The sequence below is a fragment of the Aspergillus glaucus genome (genome assembly GCF_001890805.1).
Source record: "Aspergillus glaucus CBS 516.65 unplaced genomic scaffold ASPGLscaffold_2, whole genome shotgun sequence".
In the NCBI taxonomy this organism is placed as follows: Eukaryota; Fungi; Ascomycota; class Eurotiomycetes; order Eurotiales; family Aspergillaceae; genus Aspergillus; species Aspergillus glaucus.
Window position 1 is genome coordinate 1,632,419 of NW_019170454.1, and position 22,803 is coordinate 1,655,221.

The 22,803-nt window shown below is 51.3% G+C and overlaps 7 protein-coding genes across 7 annotated transcripts; 4 read left to right on the plus strand and 3 right to left on the minus strand.

Annotated features, from left to right (window-relative positions):
- Window positions 1–25: 25 nt before the first annotated feature.
- ASPGLDRAFT_751957 (putative NADH-ubiquinone oxidoreductase 178 kDa subunit) lies at window positions 26–1,055 on the minus strand. Its single transcript, XM_022549778.1, has 3 exons — window positions 769–1,055; window positions 359–603; window positions 26–292 (listed from the first exon to the last, which is right to left on the minus strand). The coding sequence occupies exons 1-3, from the start codon at window positions 880–882 to the stop codon at window positions 136–138; spliced, it is 516 nt and encodes a 171-aa protein (XP_022405552.1). The 5' UTR covers window positions 883–1,055; the 3' UTR covers window positions 26–135.
- ASPGLDRAFT_752868 (uncharacterized protein) lies at window positions 815–2,010 on the minus strand. The gene is made up of 3 exons (XM_022549786.1): window positions 1,296–2,010; window positions 1,021–1,239; window positions 815–958 (listed from the first exon to the last, which is right to left on the minus strand). Exons 1-2 carry the CDS (start codon window positions 1,685–1,687, stop codon window positions 1,047–1,049), a joined length of 585 nt encoding a protein of 194 aa, XP_022405553.1. The 5' UTR covers window positions 1,688–2,010; the 3' UTR covers window positions 815–958; window positions 1,021–1,046.
- Window positions 1,890–4,587, plus strand: ASPGLDRAFT_752665 (uncharacterized protein). The gene is made up of 3 exons (XM_022549783.1): window positions 1,890–2,003; window positions 2,075–4,444; window positions 4,503–4,587. The coding sequence occupies exons 2-3, from the start codon at window positions 2,163–2,165 to the stop codon at window positions 4,510–4,512; spliced, it is 2,292 nt and encodes a 763-aa protein (XP_022405554.1). The 5' UTR covers window positions 1,890–2,003; window positions 2,075–2,162; the 3' UTR covers window positions 4,513–4,587.
- Window positions 4,588–7,777: 3,190 nt separating this feature from the next.
- ASPGLDRAFT_22334 (putative C2H2 finger domain protein) lies at window positions 7,778–11,278 on the plus strand (the record flags this gene model as incomplete). The annotated part of the gene is made up of 1 exon (XM_022543171.1): window positions 7,778–11,278. One exon carries the CDS (start codon window positions 7,778–7,780, stop codon window positions 11,276–11,278), a length of 3,501 nt encoding a protein of 1,166 aa, XP_022405555.1.
- Window positions 11,279–12,385: 1,107 nt separating this feature from the next.
- Window positions 12,386–14,799, plus strand: ASPGLDRAFT_117221 (putative C2H2 finger domain protein; the record flags this gene model as incomplete). Its single annotated transcript, XM_022539848.1, has 4 exons — window positions 12,386–12,960; window positions 13,022–13,285; window positions 13,343–14,005; window positions 14,058–14,799. 4 exons carry the CDS (start codon window positions 12,386–12,388, stop codon window positions 14,797–14,799), a joined length of 2,244 nt encoding a protein of 747 aa, XP_022405556.1.
- Window positions 14,800–14,986: 187 nt separating this feature from the next.
- Window positions 14,987–15,221, minus strand: ASPGLDRAFT_116650 (uncharacterized protein; the record flags this gene model as incomplete). The annotated part of the gene is made up of 2 exons (XM_022539791.1): window positions 14,987–15,042; window positions 15,095–15,221. 2 exons carry the CDS (start codon window positions 15,219–15,221, stop codon window positions 14,987–14,989), a joined length of 183 nt encoding a protein of 60 aa, XP_022405557.1.
- A 1,900-nt stretch (window positions 15,222–17,121) lies between these two features.
- On the plus strand, window positions 17,122–22,239 carry ASPGLDRAFT_116477 (chromatin segregase YTA7; the record flags this gene model as incomplete). Its single annotated transcript, XM_022539772.1, has 2 exons — window positions 17,122–19,228; window positions 19,280–22,239. The coding sequence occupies 2 exons, from the start codon at window positions 17,122–17,124 to the stop codon at window positions 22,237–22,239; spliced, it is 5,067 nt and encodes a 1,688-aa protein (XP_022405558.1).
- Between the last annotated feature and the right edge of the window lie 564 nt (window positions 22,240–22,803).

Genomic DNA, 22,803 nt, shown 5'->3' on the forward strand with positions numbered 1-22,803 from the left:
GGCATAAATCCACAATCGAACAAAGGAACCCGATAAAGATTTGCTAGCCCAGTATATGTACAACCCATCTCCACTCTCCTGCATATTGGAATCATCCGAACAAATTGAAACAAAGACCGTATGTATTGATTTTGTTTAATCATATAGAGACACAACCTTGCCGTCCTTCATCCGTGCAACACGAGACTCCTCAACCTTCTGGTTCTGGCGGTCGTAGTGTGCGACAACGGCGCTCAGGTTGGCCTGCGAACCGGCAGAGACGTTCCACGGGGCACCGGAGTTGAAGCTCACCCTAAAAAGCAACACCGTTAGTCACCAATATATCAAGCCGGCAACACCACAACCAGGGTAAACGTACTCGGGCTGCTTCAAGTCATAAGCTTGCGCGGGATTCTGACTCTGGAACAAGTGACGGTCGTACGCAGCCTTCTCCATGGCCACAGTGTGGATAGCATTTCTCTCCTCGAAGATCTTCTCATCGGGGGTCCATTTTTGGATCAGGTTGGAGATCCACGATTGCTCGCCGGCATCCTGTGTCGACTTGTGGATACGGTAGAGGACGTAGCTGGAGGCGAAGGAACCGACGGCGACGTAGAAACTGCGCTGTATGGTTTCCGATCGACCATTAGCTTCGTCAAATCACGTACGAGATATTACTACCCCATATACAACGGAACACAACGCATTGGATTTTCAATTGAAACCAGAGGGGCAAATGCCGTAAAGCCCAAAAGAGAGGATAAAACAATATCCACGGAGAATACGTACACCGACGCCCTCGTTCACTGGCTCGGCGTGAGCAGCGTGAGAAGCGAATCGTCGCGGCTGCTGGTTCCGCAGCAAAGGCCGCACCGAGGCCACCGATCGCCTGGCGAAGAACATGATGTGTAGGTAGGACGGAGAAGGAGCGGAGAGAAAGACAATTGGCAGCAATGCCGAGCGACAACAACAGGTCCTGGTAATGACGCCCTTCGTTTTCGCAATCCGGAGATGAGGTCGAAATGCGGCGGGCGGTCGGATATCACGTGACGCCTTCCATATCGGGACTAGGGCGTGAGGACTTCAACCTCAACTGTGCACTGCGATCTATACGCCAATGCGGATTCTGGAAATGGACGGAGGTCGGGATGCTCATGGTGCATGGAACTAACGATTTGGTCTACTACATTATCCAATCCGCGGGGCACCATTGCCGTCGCTCGAACAGGGAACATAATCGGAGCTTGCCTCACGCCGCAGGTTTTCCTCTCCACTTCCGACTTCTCCCTAAGCGTTGGAACGTATGGTTGTTAAGCGGACATGTCATCGCAGCTGCTAGGCCGTCTCCACCTCGTCTGGCTCCATGATACGTGCATACAGAAAACAGAAAACTCTGGGAGTTTGAGTCCGCTCTCAATTGATGCCCAATGTTCTCACGGGGCACGGTCCCTGATGTTACGCCGATGATGATTCTGATTGCTCCCGCATTAGCTATGCTTTCTTTTTCTTGCGCTCCTTGTCCGGTTGGACTGTTCTCAAGTGTTATCAACAGTGGACAGTGACGACTATGGCTCGGTCCGCAGTCTGTCTCGCTGGGTCTGGATGCGGTGTATTTTGTCCCACCATTTAGTCGCGATGCGAGCTCTTGTTTTCCCTTTTTGGCCTCTTTTGCTCGGGTCTTAATCAATATAGGTTTATTAGTTGGCATTCTTTTGCGTTTTTGGGCTCCCTTTGGACCTCACTCCTTGGGTTTCCTTACATCATTTCAAACACCACGAATCAATATCAGTCCGGAGTTCCCCTGGTGCTTGAAAAAGCATTGACAACCGACAGGACTGTCTTTCGTGTATTCTATCTATTCGTCCCGACTTGCAGAACGCCACGTCTAGAAGTATTCATTACTTGGAATACACTCCCTCCTGCTGCATGATATTTGAGTAATTTGACCTCATCAGGCATCGGACCCTTCTGTATCCTTGTTTAATCAGAGTATATCTTGGAAGCCGCCGCATGCGCTTGCAAATGTACGGCCATTGAATCAACGCCATCCAATGAATTCTTAGCTGATAATTTCGCTCCCTTTTGTCGACTTCAGTTTTATTCTACTGGAAACACGTCTCTCTATACCATTTAAACGTGCACCGTATTTTCGAAGAGAGGAAAGAGTCAAAACATAGGTGGAAATGGTCGAAGAGGTGTCTGAAAATCGGACACAGGCCGATACTCCTGAACAACAACCAGAACAACGATCGAAACAGGAACTAGCGCACCCAGAGGAACCACAGGCGGCTGCAGAGCCAGTTCCAGAACCTGAAGCTGTGCTGGAACAACCACAGCCTGCTGCGGAGCAGCTTGCATCGGATGATGCTCAGGGACCTTCCGATCCACCACAACACTCAAATCTAGAGACATCAGAGACATCGGTACCTGATGCCTCTGATGCTCAAGGTGATGAGGTGAACATCGATAATGACCACACCAACGACACAGCCAATCAAACAACAAACGAGACACAAAACGGTGCACTGGAGAAAACACCCGACAGCATCCTCGACTTGCAGGACAATACAGTCAACGACGCCACCGACGATGCACCTACCGACGTACCCGATGATTCCATTTCCAATAAGACCATCGACGACGCAACCGAGGACAAGAATCCGGAAACTGCAGAATTTGTCGAATCTACGGAGGATACGGCTCATACAGATACCGTTACGCCGGTCGAGCCTGTATCCGCGAAATCCATTGAATCGGAAAGACCTACAGAGCCGCCTGCTCCTATTGATTCTGTCGAGCCTATTCCCGCGGAATCGTCAATTCAGCCATATAATGACATAGGACCTGAGCAACAGCTACAGCCTGCAGAGGCCAACGAGGCCACAGAACCTGCAGAGCCAGGGGAGTCCACAGAAATTGAACAGCCTGCAGAGCCGTCTGAAAACGGCGTGGCCCAGACCAATCAATTCACGACGCAGCGCTCGCCTGTACAGCAACCTGCATTCTCTAACCCCGATTTCGCTCCCAGCACTGCATCGTCTTCGTCCGTGTCACAGGCCGCGTCGTCTATCCCACGAGCTGCCTCGCCTACAGCTGCAACTTCAATTGAACAGGAAGGAATCTCCGCATCCATTCGGCAACCTGTGCCTGTGTCTCCTCTGAAGCCTGTCCTGCCTCCATCACCTTCGTCACAAGGCAGTATTCCTTCTCAACGGGCCACTTCTTCCCCACACTCGCATGCGCAACAAGCGACATCATCCGGGCACAGAAACAGTGGATCTGTGTCCAATTACGCATCATCGGGATCGCTTTCGCCTATGCAGAAACTTGCATCTCCCGTGCAGAAACCAACATATCCCATGTATAGGACCCATTCACCCATGCCCAAGGTCCACAGCCCTCTTGCACGTCCTTATTACTCTCCCATGATGTCCCCGCACCAAACAATGCATTCACATGCGCACTCGCACTCGCAAATGGGACATCCGAACCAGTCTATGCTTCCCGGAGCCTTTCCGGGATACGGGGGAGCCTTCCAGTCGCCGGATCTTAGTGCTAGTGGCTATTTGCCTCCATACACGCAAAACGCCTACCAGGGCCATCCTTCGATGTACCCGCAACAGCAGCAGCAGCCCGCTCACGATCGTCGGTATAGTAGTTTTTCTGAGTCAAATTTTATGCCGGCTTTTCAAAACCTCCGTGATCTCTCTATGATGAACGGAAATGGAGTTGACGGTAAATTCAACGACGTTAAAGGACCTATGCCGCAGCCCGACGTTGATGGCGAGAATATCTTCCTTCTCCAGAGACTCAACGACGCCATTCCGGACCTAAGCCGCCTGCTTCATGGATACAAGACCACGCAGAACAAACTCGTGGCGCGCGAGTCAGAAATCAAGCAAATGCAGACTCAATACGAACAGTCGACAATGCGAAAAGACTTTTATATCGAGGCGCTACAAAACCAAATGCGAAAGGCCGCAAATGACAACGCGGAAGAAATCAGCAAGCTGAAGCATGCTGTCAACGAAGTTCGATTGGAATTAGGCGATCTTGACGAGAAGCACAAGGACCTGCAAGAGGCTTTTGCTGAGTCGCAGAAATCGAACGAAGAGCTCTCGCAACACAAAGCTGAGCTCGAATGTGATGTCGCAAAGCTGAGTAATGATTTGACAGGGGAGCAAGATGCCCACGAAAGGGCAACAGAGGGTCTCAAGCAAGAACACGAGGAAGCTCTCGCGACACAGGAACGGGAGCTGACAGATTCTTTTGAGGGGGTTATGGCTGAAGAAGCGACGTCGTATAGAGAAGCCATGAAGGCCATCGAGACGAAGTTGATTGATCAACAACGAGCGATGAAGAACGAGTACAAGGATCAAAAACGGCAGATGCAAGAGGCCCATGATGCTCTCCAGGCGGACTCTGATGCGAAGACTGCGGACCTCGAGTCGACTCAAACCGAATTGTCGAATACGAAAGACGATCTAGACGCCAGGCACAAGGAATTCGAAGAGACCCGCGAGATTTACATAAATGAAATCGAAACCATTAATGCCGCATTTAGCGACAAAGAGCGGCAATGGGAAGAGCAGCGTACCGACCTTGAGACTCAGCTCTCGCAGAAGGACGAGGCATTGGCCATCATGGAGCAGGGAAAGCAGAAACTGGAGGGAGACTGCAGTCTCAAGGAGACTCAGCTGCAACATGCCATGGATGGGATGCGGGCGACCATGGAGAATCTGGGTAAAGACCATGACCGCTTGACGAAGACCCTGAGCAGCCTTGGAGAGGCGACTGATTTGAAGAGTTCGAAGGGTGATGAATTTTTGTAAGTGACCTGGTACTCCGTACATAGGATATTTCTTTCTTTCTTTCTTTTTTTTTTTTTTTTGTCTTTTCGGGGTTCTTTTCGATGTTCTCTTCTGTTGTAAAAACTTTTATTCTTCTCTATTCTGTCTTCATATAGAGTTTGTTACGATGAGATGATGAGATGTCCAATGTCAAATAGAAGTTTCTTTCATGTTTCCTTCAACGTACTTGGTCTGATAAAACGATTTTAGTCTGGAAAGCTTCGATGAACTACGCCGCTCAATCGTCGCACTATCCAAGGAGCACTTTGCATACCTCCCAATTGACCCTCCCAAGAGCGTCCTGGCCAAGGTCCCGTCAGAGCTACCATCGTTCTTGGATAACATGCCAGCATCGCGCGAACTACGATCCGCCTACATCCAACATGTGATCTCCAAGACACTCAACTACCGCATCTTCCAACCCTTCCTCTTCACTCTGGGCCGCCGCTACGACAACGCAGACATCTTTTTCCAGATGTTGTCAATGGATATCCGCCGCAAGTCCGTTCGTCGCGAAGCATTCTGGCGCCAACAGACGCTTAAAGCGGCCTACACAGCTCCAGACGCAAAACACTCCATCAATATGACAGCCTCCGTTATAGTCGACGATATCGTCGACCATATCAAACATTTTGCCGACCCGACACAGCTCGATCCACTGGTGATGGGCGTGCGGAAGATCGTCAAGTTAGCTGCAGAGACTTGGCGACACGCGCGGATTGAGCGGGGGCTCATCGTGGCTAATCTACCTGCGCCAGACGCGGAGGGAGCTTCGAACCAGGACTGGGAGGAATACGGAACGGATAAGAAGGGGGGTGGTAGTGGATATGTGCTGCTCCGGATGTTTCCGCAGATCGCGCGCGAGGTGGCGCATGAGGATCTTGTGGGGGATGAAGAGACGGAATCGCCATGCACATACTCTCCTGGGAATGTGCTATATTCGGATTCTCCTGTCATCACGGCGCGACGGCAGGAACTGTTGGCAAGGAAGAGGAAGTCGGTGTAGCGTCGCTGTTTGATTAATTGCTAATTTGCCACTGTACTCTATAATATTGTTAATGAAACTGGTTGTGATCCTGAGGCTGTGATGGTAGCTATGATGGCATATCGCATAGTATGTTATGACCTTTCCTAATCGGTGTGGATGAAACATGGCTGAGCAGATGCGGTACCTGGTTCCTGAGTGACACGGCCACCGAGATGGACCGACATAAACCACTCAGAGTCATGAAAACCCGTTGCAACTGTGGCTTTGCTCGATGAAACGGTTTTATTTTGACTCTAGGGTGCCCTGTGCTTACTCTCAGTGCCCTGTGCTCATGCTTGATCTGGTTCTGACACTGCCTCACACAGGGCTGAGTGTTGATCCATCAGCGGCAGAACCAGAATCACGTGTGGTGATTGGTGGGTGAAAAAAAAAAAAAAAACCAGAGATCGAGGGACAGTGGGGTCACAATGTAACTATTTGTCAAAACCAACAGCATTCGCCAGCGGGAAATTTTTGTGAACAAAAAAAATTTCAGAAAGTCAAGAGTAAAATGGAGATCTGTCGTCCTGTAATCATTCTCGGAAGATGCATTCCCCATCCGGTATCATATCGATTTCCAATTCTGGTGATGGTTTGTTGATCATACGGAGTTTTCCGCGTATTATACGAAGTTACGAGAGCGGAAATGGACTCCTACGAGAGAATGGTTTGCAAATCGCATGCCAGAGCAGGGGGGAGTACGTAGTACGGAGTACATACTACTACTACGGAGTACGCACTGCTACTTACAACGACACAAGAGCTACTCCGGGGTTTTGCAGGACAGACTAGGCCGGGACGGGAACCAATGATCACACACGGCAATTCCTCTTCATCTTCATCCTAATCTCTTCAGCACACTCTGCAACTAACATTACAGTCTCCCCTGAATAATGCAATCCTTCAAGGTCTCCCGACTCGGCTCCCTGCAAGATCACCTGCTTTATATAGCACTTCACATCCGTCACGCACGTCCTGCTCCAATCATGAAGCACGCTAACTGTGATGAGGAGCACAGGGCACTTATTTCCACCATCAAATTAATTCCTTTCGTGGACTGCGCCAGTCGATGATCCATTCCATATCAATCCTCCCTAGGCCGGTGCCCGACTCGCTTCTCGCTCCCCTTCTCCACTTGTGTCTGTTGGTGGTCTGTCCGTCGTCGGAATGAGGCTCTTTTTGTTTGTTCGCTGAGCCGCCGTCGTCTGTCTGTCTGTCTGTCATGGAGCGCTTCCCGAGTACAAAGCCCAGGGCAGCAGCAGTCTTCTCTCTCTCTCTCTCTCTCTCTCTTCAGCTCGACATCATTTGTCCGTGGCTCAGCATATAACATTCCACCATCACTGCCCCTCGACATTCTACTTTTTCATACGGAATATATTTCTCTGTCAACTCTTTATTCTCCCCTCATCGTCCTTATCACTACCCGTTTAGTCCCTGAACTAATTTCCTCGGGTGCTCGCGTCTTGCTCCCCGGCCCCATTTGGTTTGATCGCTTGTCCGTCTATCCTCCGTCGGACTGCCAGATACAAAAAGGGACCCGGATCCCCCCCGTCTTCTCCGTCGCATTCTTCAGTAAAAACGCCTTTCTTTTTTTCTTGGTTGCGGCTCTGCGTTCAGGTTGGGTACAGTACTGTACTCCCACATCGCCCGCCGTTCTATTACCAACCATCCTATCTGCAAGCCATCTCACTCCGTCTTACCATCGAGTACTTCGGAGAATAAGCGATCTCTTGGTATTCTGGATTACTCTACTTCGCTCGCTACGTTTGCCTTCTTACGCATGCTTTCTTATACTATAATCATCTCGTCAATGGATTCTTAAACAAGTGCATTATCTTTCCTCTATTATCTTCGATCTTCCGATCTTTCAATCTGCCAAGGACAAAAGAGACAATCCTTCTTTGAGGAACAAAACATCACCATGTCGCCTCAACTGTCGCCAAATCATCATTCCATCGAAACCAGCCTCAAAGATCCCAGCTACTCAGATCCTTACCTCTCCGCCCCTCTCGACCCAGATGAAGCTGCTTTCCGGTCGTCGGCCATCCGCTTGACTCCAGTGCCTGACGATACTCCTGCAGCTTCGTCTCCGATTCCCTCCTCAAACTTCCATACGAATGGCATTCCTGCGCCCAGCATCGATACATCATGTTTCGACGAGGACTCGTTCCATCCAGACAACAGCAGTACCTCCGTTTTCAGTCCGGGCGAGGAACTCTTGAGCAATCCTAGCTTATCCTCCCCCAATGCGGATTACGGAATGACGGGCTTGAACCTGAACCTGAATCTAAATCCTACGGATTTCACAAATGATTGGCAACAAACCCCGTCTACATCGCTTGAGACACAACAGCATGGTTTGGGCTCCATGGATTTATCTTCTCCCCAGCCGATGATGGCGTCTGCCCAGCTTCTCAGCCCGGTTTTAACCGATCACACGAGTCCAACCTCGGACTTGGGCAATCATTCATATTTCCCTTCTGGCAATGATGCGCTCCTGTCGCCTGAGGGCTCCCAGAAGAACGGCACACTGCTACCATCGCTGATTACGACTCCACTCAACGACAATCTGAGTGTTCATGCGGATCCGGAATCTGCTAGAGCCCCAAGTCCCATTGTGATGGTGGAAGATACGTCCCGGGGCGATCTGCCCAGTGCCGCCATCTACAGTCGACGTCCGTCATCCGCCTATCTCTCCCCGGGCGGCATGGATGATGATCAAGACATGGACGACGATTGCTCATCCATTTCCCGTGCATCTGATGGTTCGTGGATCCGGGACACGACCACGGGGCTTGGCGGTGTGGACCCAACTCTGAGAGAAGATATTTGGGTACCCAGCCCCAACGATATGGAAGCCCATCGCGATCTATTCGAAAAGACCGCCGACATCCATAGCTGGACAGCTACCGTCAGTGCAGCCACAAGTGAGGTGGGAGACGATAACTTTCTTAGCGTTCGAGGCCGGCCCGCCCGGCCGGCGCACCGTCGTCGTGCAAAGAGCACGGGAGACGCGTCCCTGCAACAGGACTATCTCAACTACAGGTCTCAGTACAATAGCCTCGCGATCCCCGGTCCAGGCGTTCTTATTCAGGAAAAGAGCGACGTAGGATCCAGTGAACCCGACACAGCAAGCAGGTCAGGATCGCCCGTTGCCAGTATTCTGCTGACGACGGAGGATGAAATGGACCACGATATTTCCGTCAACGAGCCCAGTTTGGAGTATGAGGATCCCCTGCCTAGCCAGTTCATTCGCGCTCGCCAGTGGCAGGATGACCTCCAGGCCAATAACTCGACTGCCGCCATGCTGGAGTTCCAGCAGAAGGCTAGAGAAATGGACACGGCCTCGCGGATGGCCACTTGGGGCACTCGACACGGCACTCGACACGTCAACGAAGCTGAAGTCAGCAGCATCGTTGGCGGTGATTCCATGGGAAAGTTGGCAATTGGCGAACAGGACAGAGGCAAAGAGCGACGAAGCAGTCTTCTAAGCCTTCTTCCCAGGGCCACTTCCCCGCTGAAACGGCAGCGGTCGATGGAACGCGTCCTCGACACGCCGGCTTCGGACAGTAACGGTATCCAGAGTCAAGCTGGTGTGCAAAGGAAAACCAGCGTGTCGTCAAACCGCCGGAAGCTTAGTATTGGGCGCTCCCCCAGGTCAACCAGCATAAGCACTGGTGGCGCGATGGCTGCGATTGCCGGTTCGATGGCGGCAATTGGTGGTGGGAACAAACTTTCGCCCGGTCCTCCTGCTGGCTGGTCCCGTGGAAGAAGCAAGAGTGAAGTCCCGCCACCGCCGCCAGATTTGATGGTTAGCTTTGGTGCTCCCTCCCCGGTTCCCAGCCCTGAATTCTTCCCAGAGAGGCCGCAGCAGTCGATCGACCAGGGACTAAACGGGAACAATGCCAGTAGAGAAGATGATGAGGATGAGGAGGAAGAGGGAATGGTGATGGAGTTCCCAGTTCAATCGCACCTCCCCGTTCCGACACATGATGGGTTTAAAACGCAGATCACCCAGTTGAACCCTCGGCTGGCGTCCTCACTGGTTGACCGCCTGGCGAACGAACAGGTTCGCCGGTACAAGAAGCTCGTCGACCAGAAAGCCAGTCATTCTCGTGCTGTCGCTTCTCACTCGTGTGGGGCTGGGAAACACTGTTTTGGACAAGGTGGTGAGGCGAGAATCCTGCCCCCTCGGACGAGCAGCGCCCAAGATGCGAATGCACAAACACAATTTCAGATCCCTGGCCCCGATGCCACTGATGAAGATCCGCAGGACCTGGGTGAAGGTGCTGTTACTGCGGCTCAATTTCCTCCTGGTGTTCCCCTGCCACCGGTGCAGCGCCTCCCTGCCGAATTCGAGTGCCCTTTCTGCTTCAAGGTGAAGAGTTTCCAAAAGCCGTCAGACTGGTCCAAGCACGTTCACGAAGATGTGCAACCGTTTACTTGCACGTTCCAGCGCTGCAGCGAGCCCAAATCCTTCAAGCGCAAAGCAGACTGGGTCCGACACGAGAGTGAGCGACACCGGCAACTGGAGTGGTGGACCTGCACGATGCCCGACTGCAGCCACACATGTTACCGGAAGGACAACTTTGTCCAGCATCTTGTCCGCGAGCACAAGATGCCTGAGCCGAAAGCGAAGAAGGGCAGCAGCAAGAACAGGGGAGAGGAGAGCCAGCGCGACCGGGAGATCGCACGACTCTGGGAATTGGTGGAGGATTGCCGGCACGAGACGACCAAGAACCCACGTGACGAGCCGTGTCGGTTCTGTGGAAACGTGTGCAGCAGCTGGAAGAAGCTCACGGTTCATCTGGCTAAACATATGGAGCAGATTGCTCTACCGGTCCTGGGACTTGTGCAGGAACGAGAAGTGGGGCCTACGCACACCAACTCCAGCCCTGCGGCAATCTCCAGACAGAAGTCAGATATACCTGCGGCGTTTGGTCAAGATAACTCGACGGCAGCTTTCAACTTGACATATCCTCCCCCGCAATTGACTACGACACAAGACGGGTTCCTCTCCGCAGAGCCTGTGTCCACGACACAGGATGGGTTCCTATCCGCAGAGCCCGAGTCCATGGATATGTTCGAAGAGTTGGCATCACCGCAATTTCTACATCCGGAGGCGGGGCATCACTCTCCTCTTCATCAGAACTCAGTCTCATATCCACCTCCATTCAATTCCATGTCACGGCCGCATACGCCCAGTAACCATGATGTCAACAGCAATCCGGATATGAGCAGCTTCTATAGCCCTAGTCCGGTTGTGCTCTCTCCTGGAGCATTGGAAACGGGTTACGACGCACAGGGGTCAATGTTTCTGTCCCCAACAACAGAGGAGGACTACTTCAAACCGGACCTGACAGCCACGTCTTTGTCATATGACTCTGGGATGGCGCATCATATGCAGAACCAGTATATGTAAGGCGAAAGGGGGGGAAAGGGGGGGGTTTGGTTGAAACGGCATTTCGCAATCAGGATCATTTGGGGAATGACGAATATGCACGGGCACGGACAACATCCGCACTTCCATTCTATACATACTCTTTTTGGATACTATTTTTTGTTGATGTACATGATAATGATACCCTTTTGGAAATTTCTGCACAGTTCATTGGCAGGTGATTGGTATGCAACAGCGAGTAATTTTAATTTTTTTTTTATATAGTCGTCCTACATACCCTTTACCAAAAAGAGCAGTTATTAGAGGCCTGACAAAGAAGGCTGTGCTGGTGCGCCTGCATTGCATAATTGGATCAGCCTGATTCATCATCTTATGCTCCTGGTCCCGTGATGATCCTACGTTCCTCTTTCTCGTTGCTTTTTTCCCTCTTTTCTCCTTCCACCTCACAATAACACAACTCCCTTATCGTTTATCATTATTCCGACCTCCCTTTCACCCTGACTTGTTGCAAATATGGGAGTGCATTAATAGTTTATGATGGAATGACGACGCCTGCTTCCTCCCTTCTGTCTCAGGTCGATTGACGCATCAGCATACATACATACACATCCGGACATACATCTACACTACTACTATCAGAGTGACAGCAACTTCTGGCATTTAAGATTCCTTTGCTTGACGTGCAACGACACATTCCTCGTCTCTCCTTATTTTCTCTCTTCTGATTGATAAATTGTCAGCCACACGTTATCGCGATCCTTCCTTACCATCCCAAAAAAGGACGAGAATCTGTCGATCAGAGGGACTGTCATTTTCCCTTCTTCCCCGTCCTTTGTCTTCGGCGCTATATATATCCACATACTTTGTTATCTGTCCATTGCCTTATTCAACGCTTTTTGGAATTCCCTCGGGCATTTGTATCTGGTGGCTTGTTTATAATCGTGTTGTTATTGTCGGTCTTTGATACAAATCGGTGTTTGATACCCCGAGCGGTATATCTCTCACTATGGATGTATGTGGAATATATCCCCAACACGTCCCCCGAAAGTTGCGGTAAGCGTGCTAAACATGACTCAACAGACATCAGCTCGTTCTTGGGGCTCCTCTGGTCATGATCTCCAGGGAATCATGCCAGCAAGTTCTTCGCACGATGATCCTGTTGGTTTCACTCTAGGCGACCCGACAGCCTTACTCGGCCTGCATCTTGGTTCAGATCCCGCCATCATCGCTCACACACATACGTCTCTTCCTCAGAGTTTACCATCGCATCTTCAACTACTATCTTCGCCCAGTATCGCGACTCCTGATTTTTCGCAGCATCCCGGCCCGCGACGACACTGGGACGCTTGGAACCCGTTGCTGGTGACAAACCCCCAACCACTATTAAATCTGCCACCGGTGTCCACCGACCTGCGTCCAACCTATTTGCATCAACAGAGCGCGCCGTCTGAAAGGGCTAGCTTACACAATAACAGCCAACGATCATCCGACTCGGGATATGAGACGCGCTCGACCTCAACAGCCTCGTCCTCCGCGGTGGATACGGCATGTAGTCCGCAGTTCGCATCGCCCCAAGGACCTGAATCTGCGTGCTCCAGTCCAGATCAGGATAACCGGGAAGTCTCTGTGCAGTCCCCCATAGAATACATCAAATGCGATCATCCTAATTGCAAATGGAGTGGAAGATGTCCGTCTGATAAAAGGTACGCACACCATTACCACGCAAAGAAATGGATGCCTCAGACTAATCTATACTCTACACAGGAAACACGAAGCAAGGCATAAGAAATTGTTCAAATGCGATGAACCAAACTGTGCCCGCAGAGAGGGCTTCGGCACCATCAATGATTTGGCCCGACATAAGAAATGCGTCCACAAGCAAGAGCCCATGCGCGGTCCCAAAGTTTTACACGTGTGCTTTGGAAATCATTGCACGCGCAAAGGCAAAATGTGGCCACGCTTGGATAATTTCAAACAGCATCTGACGCGGATGCACGGTGGTGAGGATGCTGCGGAGTTGTTGAAGAAGTGAGTTCGGCCATCCCTCATGGTAAGCACGGCAAAGGGACTAAGACATGGGTCTAGATCCGAAGAATGGTACCAAGAATATGCCAAAACGCAAGAGACAATGCCCGATGGTTTGCCACGCAATGATATGGGATTTTTTGGGCAACAGGATGGTTGCACTGCCGTCATCCCAAGTCAAACTGTTACCAGCTCGGACTTTCAATGGTCGCTGAAAAGTGAGAGTTCAAAAACGGTGATCAGTGAATCCAGTAATCGGTTAGCGAGTCTTCAGAGCAGTCCTGTTGCTCCTCCGATGCAGTCTTCCCTTCATGACCAAGCAGCGACTCAGTCACCGCTATTCAAGTCCAAATATCAGCCACCTCCACGAATGAGAGCAGACAGCATCCGTTCTACCGAGACTGCTAGGGATACGAATGTGAAAACCAGTGTCACCGAAGCTGCGGGGAGCGTAATCAACGCCATGTCGAAGCTCATGGACCGCAACCAACACAGGCAACAACAGCAACTGGATGAAGGAGTTGACATGATGGATCCAAATTCGGAGTTATGTGGCCGGAAGAAAGAGCTACTTCAAAAGATCTTCGCTGCCGCGTTGGATCAGTTGTCATCCGACCAATCCGCTAGTAGAGTTGCTTCGGATCCGCAACCAGAGGCTGGTAAGGAGGGTTGGTTCACGTGCGATAATTGTCCGAAGCGCACAAGGCTGCGCTGTGAAATGAAGTAAGTAGCATCCTCTCACTTTTGAACGGATGAAAATGCTAACAATAACCAGGAAACATCAGAAACGCCATGAGCGGCCGTACGGATGCACATTCGATGGGTGTAACAAGACATTTGGCAGCAAGGCTGATTGGAAGCGGCACGAGAGCTCGCAGCACTTTCATTTCCAAGGATGGCGCTGTACCATGTCCGACCCGGACAATAGCCATATGACATGTGCCCGCTTATTCGACCAACAGGAGGTATACGTGCAGCACCTACGGGAGCAACACTGTGTCGATGAGGACGTCGTGCAAATGGCCATGAAAAACAGCTATCTTGACCCGAATGGACAAGAACAGTATTGGTGTGGGTTTTGTCGGGATATCATACCTCTCCGAAGCCGTGGTCTGGCGGCGAGAAATGAGCGATTCAACCATATCGATATTCAGCACATTAAGAAGGGCCAGCGCATTGGTGACTGGCTACCATTATCAGGACATTTGACGAAAAAACAACACAACGAAATCGAATACGACACGCGAGCAACGAGTGACGAGGATTATGATGAAGATGATGACGATGACGATAACGACAGCTCTCGCAGCACTTGCCTATGGGACCGGATGAGTTACGACGGTTCGAGGAACGCCATTTCTGTGCAACGGAATGACATTGGATTGAAGAAGAGACGGAGAGTCAGCCCTGGTTCTGCTTCCCGGAAGTCCAGGAGAGTAAACTCTGTCGAGGACTCAGATTGTGATTCCACGGAGTACGATCTTGGTTTGGATCCGGTTCCGGAACTGTTTGGTTAATATTGTTTCTGCTTTGGAGTTTCTTGCGCTACGGTTCAGGATTCGTCTGCTAGATATATATATATATATCTATATATATACTCTTACCCACATTGTACAGTGTGAATCAGTTGTTAGCTCCACGATTTATGAATCCGATGATCAAATTCAGACATAATACAACAAACAAAAAACATAAATAATGCAATCATTTCGCCGTACTCGTCAATTCTCTAGCCTTTTTCTCCAATGCTGCAACCTCTTCTGTCAATTATTAGTCACTACCCATTACTCGGAGCATAGAAAGAGAACGTACTATTCTTCTCAACCTTGATCTCATCCGTCTCCAACTTCAACCACGTCCAGTAAATCACCTGGTACGTGAAGATAGCTCCTAGGAACACCTTGGCGAACGGGCTCACGAAGGTTTTATACCGCGACATCCACAGTACTATTAGCTCACAATACACTATAAAAGTGAATAAAGAGTAGCTTACCCCATCTTTATACGAACTGGGCTCTTTTGGTGGTGATGGTGCATTATTCCGAGGAAGGGTAGTGAATAATGTTCTTCTGGCGGATAATTGTTGAAGTACCCGGGATGGACGGATAGATCGTACTGTGCTTGGTATCCGTGTGAACATGATGAATCAATTGGATTAGACAATTATTCTTGCTCTTCCAGGTCTAATGTTATAGAGAACCGATGAGGTTGGTTTTGGTTGGCGGCATGTGTGTTAGTAAGAATTGAGTCAGCGTCACGTGTGCTGGCCATCCCTACTCTGAAGTTTAGCGTAGATCGTCGACTGGTTATGGTCGGGGTACGGAGTAGTGTGTAGTTCTATGTTATTGAAGGATATACTTGATGATAATGGGCATGGTAGAGAACTGTACTATGTATGTATTGCTTGATTGTACACCGGAATGGTCCGACGAACATAGCATTGAATCTACTCTGGAATGTCTGCACAATGATCGCACTGCAACGATGATTTGGTCTCGATAAACATGTTCTCTTACCCCTCACCGCTTTCCCAGTGTCCGGAGTAATGAAGTCTGCTACGTCAGAGTACAAACCCCGGAGCCGAATGGGGAACATGCGCGGAGGGCATTTAAGGGCTCCCCTGCAGCTATGACAGTCGTAAACACCTCCAATTCCTTCTCAACAGTGCAAGTCCTCTGATTAAGATGCCTTCCTGGAGCTGGTCAGGTAACAAGACAGTGCTTTAGGGTCTGCACGGATCGAGCCGCACATCAAGTCTGGACTCCACTCGGATCGATTCAAGATCCGCGCCCTGGAATTTTTTTTAACGGTTCCTGGATCCTGACATTTTCCACTTTCATTTTCTGACATTTGTTGTTGTGTTCGCTTCGACCCTTCGTCGGCTTTGGGAGTGTCGTGCTGGCTTTTTTTTTTTATGGAGATGACCCTAAGTCTTTTTGAATATGGGTATTTGCATACTTCTATATTCTCCTTACCCTTATCTACCTATTTATGGAGAACTGGGGAGACTGAGGCCAGGGGACAGATTAACACAATTGACTCTCCGAGTTGATGATGGCACGTGCTTCAGCAGCCGCACTAGCCCGTTGTGGTTTAGTCGTGGCGCAGGGCGGACCGATTGAGGCTGGTGAATCGGCGCGAGTCTTTCCGCCCTTCACAGCGAGAGTCAGTGAGTCCAATCAGTCAACGTTGAGCTGCTCTTGTCGCTGTTTTGTCTGCGATCGCATTTGATTTATTCGGTAAGTTGGTTATGCTTGTTGATTGTCGTTGGTGTTATTGTTCTCTACTGCTTGTTTTGCTTGGGTTTTTGCTAATTCCCCGTAGGTTGAGACGCGTCCCCATTTCTGGTGGTGGTCTGTCCCCGTTACTATTCACTCCCTCTGGCAACCGAACAGACAGACGTTGGCGCATTGCGACCGATATACTCATCCGATATAACCTTTACTAGAGTGTATCGACTCGACGGCCACACCGTGAGGCCCCATATTTGATACTGGACGTGGGTGTTTTTGAATTCGAAGCAACAATCCGACTCCGTTTGCTTTATGAAGCAAGCTCTCTTGATTATTGTTCCCTAGTCAATTGGGAGGTGCTTGTTTGTTGCTTTCTTTGTTCCCTGCATACAATTGCCTTGCGCCCGTTGGTGATTTAATAAGTGGTGAGTCGCCCTTCTTTAAATCCTCCTTGCTGTCATTTAGAGACAGTCCCCTCCTCTTCATTCTTTCCCCTCTCGCGGGCGCGATAGCTGCTATACGGATATTTTTTACTTCTTAGAGTGTTATTTCTCATCTCACGAACCTACTAATATGGAGTTCTTCCTCTCCAGTCCACTTCGCGACATGCCTCGCAGAAAGCGCTCCCTCGACGAAATGGCTCTGGCAAACAAGTCCGACTCCGACGACGGTGACTACAGCGACCACCCTGTACGTTCATCACGAGTAGCTGCTTCGAGATCGAAACCGAAAAAGCCCAAGACCGCGAGAAGGAAGCGCCGTGACTCGGAGGACGATATCTTATCCGATGACGAGATCTTAAGCGATGCTGAAGACCTTTCTTTCAACGAGTCGGAACTAGAAGATGACAGTATGGCTCAGCGGAATGCGAGGGGTCTCGTCGCCCGGAGGGCAACAACAAAGAGACCGGCCTACGAAGAAGGCCCAACTAGCTCCGACGATGAGGAGGAACAAGACAATGATGTTGATGCTCATGGCGAGGAAGAAGAAGAAGAACCGGTTCTTCCCACGAAAAATCAAAAGAGCACGGTGATTAAACTAAAAATCAACCCTACTACTCTCCAGCGACAGAACGAGATTCTACAACAGCAGAATCAGGGCAACCGCAGGATCACCCGGCGAATGCGCGCTGAATCTGAAGAAATCTATGCCCTTACTAATTCCGGACGTCATATGGAGACCGTGCAGCGGGCGACCCGCAGTCCTGAGGCCGAGGCACCACTAGCGCATCGTCGTCGTCCGTCCAAAGAGACTCGAGGTTTGAAGCAGGTCATCGTGGAGGAGGAGGAGGAGGAGGAGGAAAACACTATAATGGACAACCATAACAATGACAAGACCGAGGAATATGTGGTTGACGAGACGACGACCGAGATCAAGGGCTCTCAGCTCGAAATCCAGGAAAGCGCCCATGGTAGCTTTGAAGAGCCTGCACCTGCCGCAGTGGAGCCCGCAAAAACGAACCCCGAAGGTGAAGAAGACGGCTTCGTCCCCGAATCCGAGAATGGCGATGAGAAACACCAACAGGACGACGAGGACGATGGCGATGAAGGTCCGACTACCCGGAGAAGGACTAGGGGAAATAGACAACCAAATCAAGAGGATCCCCGGTTAGGAGAGGAGGCGTCACACCCTCGTCGCTCCAGCCGCAAGAAGCCCCCTCGCAGTTCCCAGCGCAAGGGCCAAGATGAAGAGAGCGATTTCGAACCGGAAGAGGACTCGAATGACGAGGAGGAACTGCAGTCGGAAGGAAGGTCTCAAGCCTCGCCCCAAAAGGGCCGTGATGACGACGACGACGGAGACTACACAAGCCGGCGCCCGGGTCTACGAAAGAGGGCTTCTCGCTCCCGTGGGCAGTCGGAGGCAGCAGCAGACATTGCCGATGAACTTGCTGAGGAACTACATGATCTCAGAGGAGGTCGCTCCCGTCGGAGAATGCAGCCAGAGATTATCTACGAGAAACCCCGTCGCAATCGCAAGGACGTCGACTACAGAATCATCCGTCCTGATATCTTCCTGCCCATCGAAGAGGAGAATGAAGTCAACGAATCTCCCTCCCGGCGCGGCCGGGGAGGCGGCGGAGGAGGCGGTGGTGGTACCTGGCAACGCACGCTCTTCCCAACATATGGCCCCTTTGGAGGCGCCGGGCCATCTGCGATCTTGGCTGGCCCCGATGCGCCCGTAGCCACAGGCGGGGTGGACAGTGATAGCAGCGATGATGAGGCCATCCAACCTATCAAGCCTGGTGCGGCAGGTGCTCCCGCGCAGGCCCATGGTGCTGATCCGGTGCAAGGCCCTTCAGGGACGCCCGGGAACCTCGGCAAGGTCAAGGATAGACAAACGTTGGCGGATGCGGACCCGTTGGGCGTTGACTTGAAGGTCAACTTTGACAGCGTCGGTGGACTACAGGGTCATATCGACCAGTTGAAGGAAATGGTTTCGCTGCCGCTGCTGTATCCTGAGATCTTCCAGCGTTTTCACATCGTTCCTCCACGGGGTGTACTTTTCCATGGACCTCCTGGTACGGGTAAAACGTTGCTTGCTCGAGCATTGGCAAACAGTGTCAGTTCTGAAGGGCGTAAGGTGACGTTCTACATGAGGAAGGGAGCGGATGCACTCAGTAAATGGGTGGGTGAAGCTGAAAGGCAGCTGCGGTTGCTTTTTGAGGAAGCGCGCAAGACTCAGCCCAGTATCATCTTCTTTGATGAAATCGATGGTAAGTCGACCAACTAATATGATTGCTAGGAGGTATGCTAATTGGTTTCAGGTCTGGCTCCCGTGCGATCAAGCAAACAGGAACAGATTCACGCGTCCATCGTTTCGACTCTGCTCGCGTTGATGGATGGCATGGACGGTCGTGGTCAAGTGATTGTCATTGGTGCTACGAATCGACCGGACTCTGTTGACCCAGCTCTTCGCCGTCCTGGGCGTTTCGACCGTGAATTCTACTTCCCGTTACCTAACAAGGAAGGTCGACGAGCGATTCTCAACATTCATACCAAGGGCTGGGATCCGCCGTTGCCGGAAGACATCAAGGACGAACTGGCCGAAATCACCAAGGGCTATGGAGGTGCGGACCTGCGCGCCCTTTGTACAGAAGCAGCCTTGAACGCAGTCCAAAGACGATACCCCCAAATCTACAAATCTGATGAGAAACTCATCATAGACCCGAAGTCGATCAGCGTCAGTCCAAAGGATTTCATGCTGGCGACCAAACAGATGGTCCCCTCATCCGAGCGGTCAACAACTTCCGGTGCTTCTCCGCTGCCCAAGACTGTGGAGCCCTTATTACGACGGTCCTTGGCGGAAATCCAGAAGCAGCTGTCCGAAATCTTGCCCCCGCGGAAGAGGCTCACTGCTTTGGAGGAGGCTCAGTTCGAGGAGCCGGAGACCTCAGGGAGCTTCCGCCGCGAGCACATGCAGCAGGAATTCGACCGGTCACGGGTCTTCAGACCTCGGATGCTCCTCCGTGGGCATCAAGGAATGGGCCAGCAGTACCTGGCGTCTGCTATCTTGCACCACTTTGAGGGACTTCACGTTCAGCCTTTCGATCTGCCAACCCTGCTCAGTGACTCTACTCGGTCCGCGGAAGCTGCTGTCGTGCAACTCTTCCAGGAAGTCAAGAGACATAAGCCGAGTGTGATTTACGTCCCTAGTATCTCAGCTTGGCATGATGAGACTGTGGGCAGAGCCGTGATTTCCACATTTTTGGGACTCCTGCGTTCGCTTCCGCCCAGTGATCCTGTCTTGGTATTTGGCGTTCTTGAGTCGATGGGAGAAGAGGATGAGAAGGAACCTCCTTCAATCGTAAAGAATTTGTTTGGATTCTCAAAGAGAAACTTTTTCGAACTGCAGGCCCCCAATCACACTGCACGGTATGAGTTCTTCGCGCAGCTGGTTGATTACCTCAAGGTTTCGCCGTCCGAATTCCCCGATCCTGAGAACCGTAAGAAAAGGGAACTCGAGAGACTGGAGGTTGCGCCGCCGCCACCTCCCAAGCCTGCCACGCCCCTCACGAAGGAACAACTGAAAGCGCAGAAGAAGAAGGACCACCAGACGCTCAATTTCCTGAAAATCCGCATCCAGCCGATTATGGACCAGATCAAGAAGTACAAGAGGTTCAGGACCGGTGTGATAGATGAGTCCCAGATTCGGTATCTGTGGGAGGAAGACAATCCGAATATCCTCACCAGCGATTTGCCTATTGAGCAGCGGACGACTTTCCGGCCGTTCGAGAAGGCTCAGGATAAGCACGGGGTTCTTGGTCTCCGGGAGGTGGTCTCCGGGAAGTTCTTCTACAACATGGAGATTGTTACCATTGAGAAGCGACTCTCCAACGGTTTCTATAAGCGGCCCAAGGACTTCCTTGCAGATATCAAACGGATTGCCAAGGATGCCAAGCAAGTCGGTGATCAGGAGCGGATACTGAGGGCTAATGAACTTCAGTCCAATGTTGAAGTCGATGTCGGTACCATTGAGCAGACAGAACCAGCTCTCGTGACTGAATGCGAGCAGGTCTATCTGCGGGAATTGGAGCGGGAGAAGATCGCAATGGAACGAGTTAGGAGGGTGGAGGAGGAAGAGGAAGCCTTTGCGCAGGCGAACAAGGTACCGCATGGCAATACCGAGTCGACTGTGACCAGTGGTCCTGTCAATCTGGGCGAGTCGTTTACCGATGGTGAAGGTGGCTCGAAGTTGCCACCTGGACAGCCGGATACGCCAGTGACGCCTTCGCGGAACCGTCTCGCTGTAAGCTTTACGTCCAACGGTTATGGCGGAGGGTCGGATCTCAATGATCTCAGCACGCAGGCTGTGATGAGCAACGGTTCGCATGGTGACGGGGACGGTGATGGAGACACCTACATGACCAACTCGGAGGACCAATCTGGTGGAAGGGATACACAGGACAGCTCGTTCGGCCCGTCTGCACAGACTAAGCCGCCGCATTCGCATACCGCGCCTTCCGAGCAAGTCAGACGCGAGTCCGGCCTGTTGAATCTGTCACAGAGGGGGACCATGACTCCCATGGCACCTGGATCGCAGCCACTTGATTACACCAATGAGGCATCCACCACACAGACGTCGGATGAGAAGAAGTCCGAGCAATCGTCTGGTCCTCAGCATCAACAGAACCAGCACCAGCCTGCTCAACAGAACAACTCATTTCACAGTCCGATGACAGGCCCAGGTGGCCGACACGATTATCCCGACCTTACTCAATACCCCGATCGTTCGTCGTATGAGGAGCACCTTCCGGACACGCAGCAAGAAGCGAGCAGCCAGCCGTCTCCACGTGCGAATGCGGACAATGCCCATCTCCTGAACGGCGGCAGTCAAAAGGCCCAGGCCCAGGCGCAACCGCCGGTGCCCCTTTTCGACGCCCCCAACAAACAACAGCCACATGCGCCTCCCAATCTCCAGGACTTGCTCAACGACGAAGACCAATCCCCCAAGCTGACCCTGGACCACGATTACATCAACCAGTTGCATGAGGAACTCACCCAACGCACTAGCGGGTGCTCCGTGGAGCAACTGGAACAGATCAACACCAATCTGATGGACTACGTGTGGCAGACGCGGGGTGAATGGAACCGTACCCATGTGGTCGCCGGGATCGTCCAGACCTTCAACGCGGTCCTGGAGGACATGCAGGAAATGCAGGAGATCGGGCATATCAGCCAAGAGACCAAGGAGCGGTTGGGAGAGGCACCGAGTTTCCAGATGTAAGCCGGTGCTGATACGATGCAGTTCATGATAGATGAAGACCGGTCTTTCTTTCTATTCTCCTTTCTTCATTGATTTGGCTTTCTTACTATGGCACTGGCTGGGTTACATTACTAGGACATACATTTGTTGCATGAGATTGGCCATGGGAAGTGTAATGAGGTGATGGTGGGCTATTATGATACTCCCTTTCTTTTTGCTTTCTTTTCCTCGAAATTTGTGTATCTTCTGGCGTGCATCTTCTACTAGATAGATGTGTTTGTTTCCTAGCGATTGTGGGAGGATGTCTCCTTCGAAACTTGTACTTGTGGGTTGTTTTGTATGTTGAAAATGTGAATATTCATAGAGGCATTACTTGTATTCTTTTCTCCTTTTCTTTCTTCGAAAGTTTTCGTAGACAGAACCTACAATAACTAGTTAACTAATTAACTACACCCTGCACGAGGCTGACTAAGACACCAGCCTGGCCTTTCTTGAATCTGCCTCGCGTTGTCCTCTTAACACCTCTGCGCCGGCCAACTTCCCTCTTTAATTCCCTGGAGTTCCCTGGAGTCGCTGTTTATTCCA

Excerpts from the sequence above, each read along its gene's own strand:
- ASPGLDRAFT_752665 (XM_022549783.1), top strand. The coding sequence starts at position 2,163 with ATGGTCGAAGAGGTGTCTGAAAATCGGACACAGGCCGATACTCCTGAA.
- ASPGLDRAFT_751957 (XM_022549778.1), bottom strand. The coding sequence starts at position 882 with ATGTTCTTCGCCAGGCGATCGGTGGCCTCGGTGCGGCCTTTGCTGCGG. Across the intron at positions 604-768 it reads CAGTGAACGAGGGCGTCGGT|CGCAGTTTCTACGTCGCCGT; the intron begins GTACGTATTCTC and ends GAAACCATACAG. Across the intron at positions 293-358 it reads TATGACTTGAAGCAGCCCGA|GGTGAGCTTCAACTCCGGTG; the intron begins GTACGTTTACCC and ends GTTGCTTTTTAG.
- ASPGLDRAFT_752868 (XM_022549786.1), bottom strand. The coding sequence starts at position 1,687 with ATGCCAACTAATAAACCTATATTGATTAAGACCCGAGCAAAAGAGGCC. Across the intron at positions 1,240-1,295 it reads GCAGCTGCGATGACATGTCC|CTGCGGCGTGAGGCAAGCTC; the intron begins GCTTAACAACCA and ends GGAGAGGAAAAC.